This window comes from Orycteropus afer, unplaced genomic scaffold (assembly GCF_000298275.1).
Source record: "Orycteropus afer afer isolate SDZICR_OR568_19922 unplaced genomic scaffold, OryAfe1.0 scaffold00121, whole genome shotgun sequence".
Taxonomy (NCBI): Eukaryota; Metazoa; Chordata; class Mammalia; order Tubulidentata; family Orycteropodidae; genus Orycteropus; species Orycteropus afer.
Window position 1 is genome coordinate 7,736,769 of NW_006921708.1, and position 11,674 is coordinate 7,748,442.

Genomic DNA, 11,674 nt, shown 5'->3' on the forward strand with positions numbered 1-11,674 from the left:
ATAAACCTTCACATCACAATAAAAAAGAGGACAAGCACAAATATTCAGCATATACTAAAACAACAGCAACAACGGGAATGATAACACAATTCATAAACATAACAAGCTCAGCACAGAAAATAATATGGAACAGAGAAGAAACAGTTGCACACATCCATTAATAATGTTGTTGTTGTTGTTATGTGTCATCAAGTCGGACCCAACTCATAGCAACCCCTCCTTGGGTTTCTGAGGTGGTATCACTACAGAGGTAGATTGCCCAACCTTCCTTTCAAGGAGTGGCTGGTGGGTTTGAACTGCCAACCTTCTGGTTAGCAGTCAATTGCCTTGGGGACTATACTACCAGAGCTCCCTCCATTAATAATAGGAACATGGAACGTACAAAGTATGAATTTAGAAAAATTGGAAGTTGTCAAAAATCAAATGGAATGCATGATGTTCAATATCCTAGGCATTAATGAATTGGAGTGGACTGGTGTTGGCCATTTTGAATCAGACAATCATATGGTCTACTATGCCAGGAATGACAAATTGAAGAGGAATGGCATTGCATTCATCATCAAAAAAGAACACTTCAAGATATCCTAAAGTACAATGCCATCAGTGATAGGATAGTATCCATACACCCAAAGGGAAGACTACTAAATATGACTATCACTCAAATTTACACACCAAACATCAAAGTGAAAGATGAGGAAACTGAAAACTTTTACTGACTTCTGCAGTCTGAAATTGATCATGCAATCAAGATATATTGGTCATTACTATTGATTGGAATGAGAAAGTTGAAAACAAAGAAGAGCAGAGGTACTTGGAAAATATGGTTTTGGTGACAGAAATGACACTGGAGATCACATGATAGAATTTTGCAAAACCAACAACTTATTCATTACAAATATCTTTTTTCAACAACATAAATGGTGAGTATACACATGGCATATGCCAGATGGAATACACATGAATCAAACTGACTTTATCTGTGGAAACAGGCAATGGGGAAGCTCAATATCACGTCAGGAGCTGATTGTGGAACCGACGATCAATTGAAAGTTCAAATTGAAGCTGAAGAAAATGAAAATAAGTCCATAAGAACCAAAATATGACCTTGAGTATGTCCCACCAGAATTTAGAAAGCACCAAAAGAACAAATTTGATGCAATGAACACCAATGACTGAAGACCAGACAAGTTGTGGGATGACATCAAGAACATCATACATGAGGAAAGCCAAAGGTCTTTGAAAAGGCAGGAAAGGGAAAAAAGACAAAAATGGGTGTCAGAAGGGACTCTGAAACATGTTCTAGAATGGAGAGTAGCTAAAGCAAAAGGAAGAAATGTTGAAATAAAAGAGCTGAACTGAAGATTTCAAAGGGCAGCTTGAGAAGACAAAGTATTACAATGAAATATGCAAAGACCTAGAATTAGAAAACCAAAAGGAAAGAACACACTTGGCATTTCTCAAGCTGAAAGTACTGAAGAAAAAACATAAGCCTCAAATCACAATAATAAAGGATTCTATGGGCAAAGTATTGAATGATGCAAGAAGTATCAAAAGAAGATAGAAGGAATAAAGAATTGGTCAACATTCATATATGTCTGAAGGTAGGATATGATTTTTTTAAAAAACAATGATATTAAAGGAAAAAATCCAAGCTGCACTGAAGGAAATGGCAAAAAATTAAAAAAAGGCTGCAAGAACTGATGGAATACCCAATTAGATGTTTCAACAAATGGGTGCATTGCTGGAGGCACTTACTCGTTTATGCCAGGAAATTTGGAAGACGGCTTCCTGGCCAACTTACTGGAAAAGATTCATATTTGTGCCCATTCCAAAGAAAGATGATCCAACAGAATGTGCAAATTTTCAAACAATATCATTAAATGACACACAAGTAGAATCTTGCTAAAGATAATTTAAAAATGGTTGCAGCAGTATATTGACAGAGAACTTCCAGAAATACGAGGTGGATTCAGAAGAGGATGTGGAATGGGGAATAGATATCATTGCTGATGTCAGGTAGATCTTGATTGAAAGCATACCAGAAAGATGTCTACCTGTGTTTTATTGACTATGCAAAGCCATTTGACGGTGTGGATCATAACAAATTATGGATAACGTTGTGAAGAATGGGAATTCCAGAACACTGAACTGTGCTCATGAGGAACCTGTACATAGACCAAAGAGTCAGTCATTCAAAGAGAACCAGGGAATATTGCATGGTTTCAAATCAGGAAGGGTGTACATCAGAGTTGTGCCCTTTCACCATACTTACTTATTTGATCTGTATGCTGAGCAAATAATCCAAGAAGCTGGACTATGTGAAGAAGAGTGTGGCATCAGGATTAGAGTAAGACTCATTAACATCATCATATATCATCATCATCATATGCTGATGACACAAAGTGAAGATGACCTGAAGCACTTACTGATTAAGACTACTGTCTTCACTATGGATTACACCTCACCATAAAGAAAATGAAAACCCTCATAATTGGACCAATATCACAATATATGGGGAACTACATGGGGAAAAATTATTCAGAAGAGGATGGGGAAAGGCTGAAGTTGTCAAAGATTTCATTTTACTTGGATCCAAAATCAATGCCCATGGAAGCAATAGTCAAGAAATGAGTTGTCATATTGCACTGTCAAATGCTGCAAAAGACCTCTTTAAAGTGTTGAAGAGCAAAGATGTTACTTTGGAGACTAATGTGCACCTAACCCAAGCCATGGTATTTTCAATAGCCTCATGTGAAAGCTGGACAGTGAATATGGAAGAATGAAGAAGAACTGATGCATTTCAATTGTGCTATTGGAGAAGAATAATGAAAATACCATGGACTGCCATTAGAATGAACAAATCTGTCCTACAAGAAGTGCAGCTGAAGTGCTCCTTAGAAGGGAGAATGGCCAGACTTCATCTCACCTACTTTGGTCATGTTGCCAGAAGGGACTGGTCCCTGGAGAAGATTATCATGCTTGGTAAAGTGGAGGGTCAGAGAAAGAGGGGAAGACTCTCTATGAGGTGGAGTGACATAGTGGCTGCAATGATGGTCTCAAGCATAGCAAGGATTGTGAGGATGGTGCAGGACCAGGCAGTGTTTTGGTTTATTGAACTTACAGTTGCTATATTTCAGAATCAACTCTGTGGCACTTAACAGCAAGAATAACAACACCCTGTATGGTTCAATTTAGACCAATATTATTCATAGAGTCACAATGGAAGCATTGAATATTGACTGAAACAAAAATAAGATAAAGAGTCTAGCAGGTTCTGAGATGTTAAACACAGAGTTACTATGTGATCCAGCAATTCTCCTCCTAGGTATGTGCCAAAAAGAAATTAAAACATGTGTCCAAACCTCTGCACAAATGTTTATAGCATCATTATTCATAATCACCAAAAGAAGTGGAAACAAACCAATACTCATCTACTGATGAATGGATAAATAAAACTTGGAACATACATACATAACTGCTCGTCTGTCAATTTGTCATACTGTGGTGGCTTGCATGTTGCTGTGATACAAGAAGCTTTTCCACCAGTATTTCACACACAAGCTGGATCACCATGGTCAGGTTTCAGCAGAGCATCCAGTCTAAGACAGACTGAGAAGAAGGACCTGGTGATCTACTCCTAAAAATATTGGCGATTGAAAATTTTATGAATAGCAGTGGGACATTGTCTGATATAGTGCCAGAAGATGAGCCCTCAGATTGGAAGACACTCAAATATGACTGCGAAGAGGTGGCTTATCCAAGTAGAATGAAACTTAATGTTGTGGATAGAATAAAGCTTTTGGGACCTTCATGTGCTGATGTGGCACAACACAAAATGAGAAGAAACAGCTGCAAACATAAATAAATAACTGAAATGTGGTGTGGTGCAGTGAAATACTTGGTACAACTTTTCTAGCCATGGTCTTTGTGACTCCCACCAGATTACTGGGTGGGACCATGCAAATGATGTGTATGGGACTCTAATGTTGGGATTGGTTAGTTTTATTACTCTGCCAGGCTTAAAATGAGCCATCCTAGAGGCAGAAAGGGGGGTCTCACTGCTATCAATAGAGAAGAGCTGGAGGTGAAGTGGAACATGCCCTTGGACCAGAGATCCCTGCAATGGACCCACTTAGCAGAGATGCCTGGCTGAGAGATGCCTGGCTGAGACATGCCCAGCTCAAAGATGGCAGCAGTGGAACCAAGAGTCATGAGATAGAGCAGCAGCCTTGTTGGCCCATGGAGCAAGAAAGCTGAGTGCCTTTGGGCAGGAGGTTTGCTGAGGGAGTGTGGTGCACCGAGGTGACTCTATTGGCAGAGCTAAAAGAGCTTTGTAACACTTGCCTGAGCAGGGAAGAGGCCAGGTGGAGAGGCCAAGGGTCAGAGTAATGAGCCTGAGGACATAGCAGAGAGGAGACTGTCCTAATGGAAAAACTGTATCCTGAGCGTGTTCCTGAAACTTAGTTGTAGCCTGTTACTTCCCTGATAAACCCCATAATCATGAGTATTTTCTGTGAGTTCTGTGTGGCCATTGCAACAAGTTATTGAACCCAGAAGAGAAGTAGTGAGTGCCGTGGGAGGGACAGTTGGTGTCCGAGTTGGTAAGAAAGCTGGAGGGTAGTGGCATGTCTGGTCTCATAGGAATAAGCCTTAGGCTGTTGATGGTAACTCTGTTTCCCACTTGTGAGTTTGGAAGAGGTCAGAAGATGCTGCCTTTATGTCCTTTTTGCATGTGGAATGTAAAAATTATGAATCTAGGAAAACTGGAAGTTGTCAAAAATGAAATGGACAGCCAAAATGCTCTTTATAAGCAAGGATGGTGATACTTTGCCTCATATCTTTTGGACACATTATCAGGAGAGACCAGTCACTGGAGAAGGATATCATGCTTGGTGAAATAGAGGGTCAGCAAAAAAAAAAAAGGAAGTCTCTCAAGGAGATGCATTGACACAGTGGCTGCAACAATGGGCTCAAACATAGCAATGATTGTTAGGATGGTGCAGAACCAGGCAGTATTTTAGTCTGGTGTACACAGGGTCACAACAAGTTGGACATGACTCAGTGGCACCTAACAATAAAAAATAACAATATACATACAATGGAATATTATTCAGCAATAAAAATCAAGGAAGTACTGGTATATGCTGCAACATGGATCAATCCTGAAAACATTATACTAAGTAAAAGGAAAAAAAAAGTCAATCACAAAAGACCACATATTATATGATTTCATTTATAGGAAATATGTAGAATAGGCAAATCTGAAGAGAAAGTACATTAATGATTGTCCCAGAGTTCTTGGGAGGTGCAAACAGTTAATTGTCCAACAACTAATCAATATGTTGATGGTTCAAACCCATTTAGAGATGCCTCAAAAAGAAGCCTAATTTTCTGCTTCCAAATGGCCTTGGAATCCCTATGGAGTGCAGTTCTAGCCTGCAATACATAAGGTCTCCATGAGTTGAGGTTGGTTAGATAGCAACTGGTTAGGTTTTGGTTTGGTGAGGGATGGAGGAAGGAAATGGGGGAAGTAGGAGGTGATGGGTAAGAGATATAGGGTTTCCTTTTGGTATAATGAAAATGTTCTAAAATTGATTGTGGTGATGAATGCACAAATCTGTGAATGTACTAAAAGCTATTGAATTTTACACTTTGAATAGGGGCAGTGTTTAGTATGTGAATTATATCTCTATTGTTGTTGTTATGTGCTGTCAAGTAGGACCCAACTCATAGTGACCCCTCTTTGGGTCCTGAGGCAGTATCACTACGGAAGTAGATTGCCCAACCTTTCTTCTGAGGAGTGGCTGGTGGGTTTGGACCACCTGCCTTCTGGTTAGCAGTCAAGTGCCTTGGGCTCTATGCTACCAGACCTCCTATATCTCTTACTTTTTTTTTTTTAAGTAAATATAAATATATTGGGACAATGGAGGGAGCCATATAAGAGAAATAATCCTCACTTTCCATAGGAGAAGGAGCTCTGGTAGAGTAATGCCTAAGGTACTTGACTGCTAACCAGAAGGCTGGCAGTTCAAACCCACCAGCCACTCCTGGGAAGGAAGATGGGACAATCTACTTCCGTAGTGATACTGCCTTGGAAACCCAAGGAGGGGTCTCTATGAGTCGGGTCCAACTCGATGGCACATAACACCAACAACAACATTCCAAAGGAGGAAGGCAGTAAATAATAATCAAACCTGAAAAATCAAGAAGTAATATTAATAGAAAATATAGACAAGTACTTAAAATAAATAGCTAAAATTGTTGTAAAAGTATGCTTGTGTGGAATGAGAATTTGGGGGTGGGGAAGAGTGACAAAAAGGACTTATATGTTTTACACAATCGGTGTGAAAATATTTGATTATTGAAATTATATTTTATATAACTTCAATAAAAGTAAAAAGAAATCATCTGGCCCAACATTTTCACTTAGTAAGTGAGAAAACAGAGTCCAAAAAATTAAGTGACTTTTCCACAATGACACAATAGTTTAGCTGTACAGTTAAGATGAGAACCCAGCTCCTAGATTCTAGCCAACCACCTTCTATTATAACCTACTCTTAATGATAGATTTAGAGAGCTTCTCACATAGACAGAAAATTCTTTGGGTGCACTGGAGATGTTTCCTGAGGGAGAGATCTTCTCTGAGATGTGCTCCATGGTAACAGCAGTTGGTATAATCTTCCTGGCTAGCTTGATAAAAGTATGACCCTGGGAACCTGGAAAAGCCCAGCACTTTCCAGGATGGACATCTGGCTGGAAAGAAAACAGAAAGTTAATTTCTTATTTAATTCTGTCAATCTACTCCCAAAATATTGATCAGTTAATTACTATTTACTGGCTAATAATATGAAGGAACTCTGATGGTGTTGTGGTAAGGCATTCAGCTGCTAACCAAAAGGTTGGCAGTTCATACCCACCAGTTGCTCCATGGAAATAAGATGAGGATCTGCTTCCATAAAGATTTACAGGCTTAGAAACCCTATGGCATTGCTATGAGTCAGAATCGACTCAATGACAATGGGTTTGGTTTAGTTTTGCCCTAGTAATATGAAGACATTGTTCATAATACATACCAAATAGTAAAACTTCCCTGACACCCCTACACTTAGCTAAAGGGCCATCCTTTGTTCCCTCAGATCACTTTATCTTTATATCAATCAGAGCCCTTTATTATGTGAGCATATAGATAGATAGATAGATAGATATAAATATAGATATAGATATATATAAGTATATATTTTTTCCACCATTGCTCTAACTAATCTGTAAGCTGCTAGAGGGTAGCTAGAAAGCATAGTAATGAGGTGGTGTTGGTGATAATGGGGATGGTGAAAGTGATGTAATGGTGGTGGTAGTGACATTAGTGTTAATTATTGTAGTGATAGTGGTGGTGAAGACTGTGATGATGTGATGATGGTAGTAATAGTGGTGATGGTGATGGTGGCAGTGATGATTGTAGTGATGGTGGTGATGGAAGGCATGGCAGTAATTGTGGTAGTGGTGGTAGTGAGGATAGAGGTAGTAAAGAGTGTGATGGCATTAGTGATATGGTGGTGATGGTGGAGGTAGTGGTAAAGTAGGAGAAAAATGATATCTACTATGACTAGACAAAGAGTCAAAGAGCTCTACTGATGTAGTGGTTACAGTATTTGGCTTTTTTTAAATTTTTTTTTTTTATAGTGATTTGGGTGAAAATTTACAGACCAAATTCATTTTCCATACATCAGTTCACGTACACTTTGTCTCATGATATTGACTACAATTTACTCCAATGCAACAGCTCCCCTCCCACTTCCTCCCGATAGTCACCTCTTCCCTGTGTCCATTCCTCCATACACTCCTGCCTCCTGAGCTGTCTCCCTGTGCATAAACAGCCTTTCATTCTCCCATGACTGTTCTCTCCAAGGAGTGTATCTACCTCAGGTAAATGTTCAGCTCATATGCCTGTCTTTTGTTTGTCTGGAAGCCACAGGTGGGTTCAATTCCACACCTGAAGGGCAGCGAGGGGTCATAGTCTCAGTGGTTCCGCCAGGCTCTTTCAGACCAGCAAATCATTTTTTCCAAATGATTTTGAGTTTTGTTACACATTGTTGTCCCTCTCTATCCAGGATATCCTACATAGATCCCTCCGAGTGGTTGACATTGGTAGCTGGGCACCATCTAGTTCTTCTGGTCTCATAGTCATGTAAGCTGTGGATCTCATGGTGTACCAGTTGCTTGGACTAATTGTTTCAATGAATATTTGGTTTTCTTCATTCTTCTTTGCTTTGGAAGGAGAGACCCATCATTGAATCTAGATGGCTGCTTGCAAGCTTTTAAGATCCCAGTTCCTCCTCACCAAAGTAGGAGGTAGAAGAATGCTTTGTGTAGTATGTTAAGTCATTTGAGTTCTAACCAAACATTCAGTAGTTTGAACCCACCAGCCACTCTAGGGGAGAAAGATGAGGCGGTTTACTTCCATAAAGATTACAACTTTGGAAAGCCAATATGGCAGTTTCTTTTTGTCCTAAATGGTTGCTATGTCTCAGAATCAAGTAAATAGCAGTGAGTTACCACTGGGCATCATAAGGTGGTGGTGTAATGAGCTCTGCACTTCCATTCCCGAAGAGATATCAAAAACAAATAGAAAGTGTCAGAATTAGCTTTGTCAGATCTCTGGTAAGCAGTAAGGTATATGGTAACCAAGCAAATACCAAATCAAGAAAAAAGCAATACTAAAATAATGGTAGGAAAGCTTTGTGGCTTTTTGTCACTGGATCATACCCCTCCCCTGACCTGGCCTGGAAGCTTGTTTGAAGCAGCAGTCTATGTTTCCATCTTGGGACCCTGTTCCTAGGGTCTCAAGGGAGCAAACCATGTCTTATGCACAAAGTATAGTCCATTTGAACCTGTTGGGTAACTATGTAAAGACTGGTACAAAGCACACATCTCTGTTTAGTCTATCTGTTTAGCTCAAGCGGGGAGAAGAGGAGAAACAGATTGTGCCCCAGAGAGCAACTGAAATACACAATAGAAACTTTAGGGCTAATATCAAGGAGCTAGAAGAGAGATTCTTTGGGAAGTTGGGGCATTCAGAAACACCAGTGTACACTGGAGTATTTAGAAAGCCATATACATGCCCAGGGCAAGATTCTGCCTAGGAAAGACCTAAAAAAAATCCTAACTTTTCACTTCAGGCTAATTTCTAGGCCCAGTGTTAGCCCAGCTAAGTGTCAAAAGAGTCTTCCAGCACAGAGCCAATCTGCAAAAAATCCAAGATGTGATTGTTTTTTGTTTCCTATGGCTTTTGATTTTGTTTTAGTTTTGCTTTATTTTTCTTGTTTTATATTTTATTTTTCTTTGTTTCCTTTCTTTCTCTTTACAACTTCTGGCATTCAAGAAACCCTCTCTCAAACAATGGCTGAATATAGGCTAACAGAATAGAGACTTCAGTGAGCACACACATTCAGTAATTAAGTCTGCAAAAATAGTTGGGAAAAGTCACTAAACCAATGGTTTACAGCATTGAAAATTAAAAAAAAAAATTAGTTAAAGTAAAGAAAAAAGAAAGGAGTCAGAAAACCCCGAGGAAGGGAGGGAATTTGATTTCTAGAATTTACCACATTGTACTGCTCAAATGTACTATTTTTCAACAAAAAAATCACAAAGCATAAAGAGACACAGAGAAGGATGGCTGACTCAAAGAAACAAAATAAATCAATAGAAATCATCCTTGAAAAAGCTAAGATATTGGACTGAATAATTATTTTAATATATGCTCTAAGAGCTAAAGGAAAACATGGACAAAAACTAAAGGATATGAGGAAAATCATCTATAAGCAAACTGAGAATACCAATAAAGAGATTGAAATTATAAAAATAAACAAATTGTGGAGCTGAAAAGTACAATACCTGAAATGAAAATTTCACTAGTGGTGCTCAACAGCACATTTCAGTGAGCGGAAGAAAAGATCAGAGAACTTAAGCATAGGACAAGTGAAATGACTAGTCCAAGAAACATAAAGAAAAATCGATAATGAAAAACAAGCCTAATGGACGTGTAGGATACCATCAAGTGTACCAGCATATGCATTATGGGAGTCCCAGAAGAAAAAGAGAGACAAAGGGTTAGAAAGAATATTTGAAGAAATAACACCTGAAAACTTCCCAAATCTGAAAAAAAGACATGAAGCCACATATCCAAGAATCTCAACAAACTGCATGTAAGATGAACCCCAAAAACAGCCAACCAAGACCCATATTCTAACTGTCAAAAACCAAAGATAATGAGAGAATCTTGAAAGCAACAAGAAAGCAGCAAATCATCACATACAAAGGATTCTCAATAAAATTAAGCCCTGATTTTTCCTCAGAACCCATGGAGGCCAAAATCAGTGTCATGACATATTTAAAGTACTGAAAGAACAACAACAAAAAAAAAAACCTGTTAACCAATAATTCTGTATCTGACAAAACTGTTCTTCAAAACTGAGGGCAAGCATAAGACACTGCTAGATTAATAAAAACTCAGAGAGTTCATTAACACAAGACCTGCCCTACAAAAAATGCTAAAAGAAGTCCTTCATGTGGAAAGGAAATGACACAAAACACTTGAAGCTCTATGAAGAAATAAAGATCTCTAGTAAATGTAATTTCATGCATAAATATAAATACCAAATTTATTGTATTTTTGGATTATAACCCAATTCTTACTTTCTACATGAAAAAAAAGACAATGCACTAAAACTTATAAATTTATGTTATTAGGCATACAACATATAAAGATGTACTTTGTGACAAAAACATAAAAGTGGGAACAGAACTATAAAGGAATAATTTTTTCTATGCTATTGAAAGTTTTAATTTGATATCAATTCAAACATTACTGTTATACATGTAGGATATTAAGCAATCTTTGTGGTAACCATGATAAAAATATCTTAAAAATTTACACAAAAAGAAATGAAAATAAAAATACTCTGCTATAAACAATTAACTAAACACAAAAGAAGGCAGTATGGGAGGAAACAAAGTATGAAAACTGTACAAGATACATAGAAAACAAATAGCAAAAAACTGTACAAGATACATAGAAAACAAATAGCAAAATACATAGTTAACAAATACACTGTTAACTCCTCCCTTAATGTTGTTGTTGTTATGTGTCGTCAAGTCAGACCAGACTCATAGCAACCCCTCTTTGGGTTGCCGAGGTGGTATCACTACGGAAGTAGATTGCTCAACCTTCCTTCCGAGGGGTGGCTGGTAGGTTTGAACTGCCAGCCTTCTGGTTAGTAGTCAAGTGCCTTAGGCACTATGCTACCAGAGCTCCCAAAAACCATACCTCCCAACTGACTGCCTCGGACTCCTAGTGAGCCCTCCTTGAGTTCCCAAGGATGGCCGAGTCCAGAGAGAGACAGTGGCAGCGGCCAGGTCTACAGGGCGGGGAGTGGCTGGTGGGTTTGAACTGCCAGCCTTGTGCTTGGCAGGCGAGTGCCTTAGGCCTGAAGCCATCCTCTAGGGCCCCTCCCTTAATAGTAATTGTTATACTTATGAGGAGGAGCTCTGGTAGCATAGTGGCTAAGACACTTGCCTGCTAACCAGACGGCTGGCAGTTCAAACCCACCAGCCACTCCTCGGAAGGAAGGTTGGGCAATCCTACTTCCGTAGTGATACTGCCTCGGAAACCCAAGGA

The 11,674-nt window shown here is 39.0% G+C and overlaps 1 protein-coding gene across 1 annotated transcript in view; it reads right to left on the reverse strand.

The window, feature by feature from the left end:
- The window catches only part of SUN3 (Sad1 and UNC84 domain containing 3), a 127,046-nt gene that overhangs the window by 12,778 nt on the left and 102,594 nt on the right, over positions 1-11,674 (reverse strand). Inside the window, exon 8 of the mRNA XM_007944138.2 lies at positions 6,586-6,753. Within this exon, the coding sequence (XP_007942329.2) occupies positions 6,586-6,753 (168 nt within the window). The remainder of the gene's footprint in view (positions 1-6,585; positions 6,754-11,674) is intronic.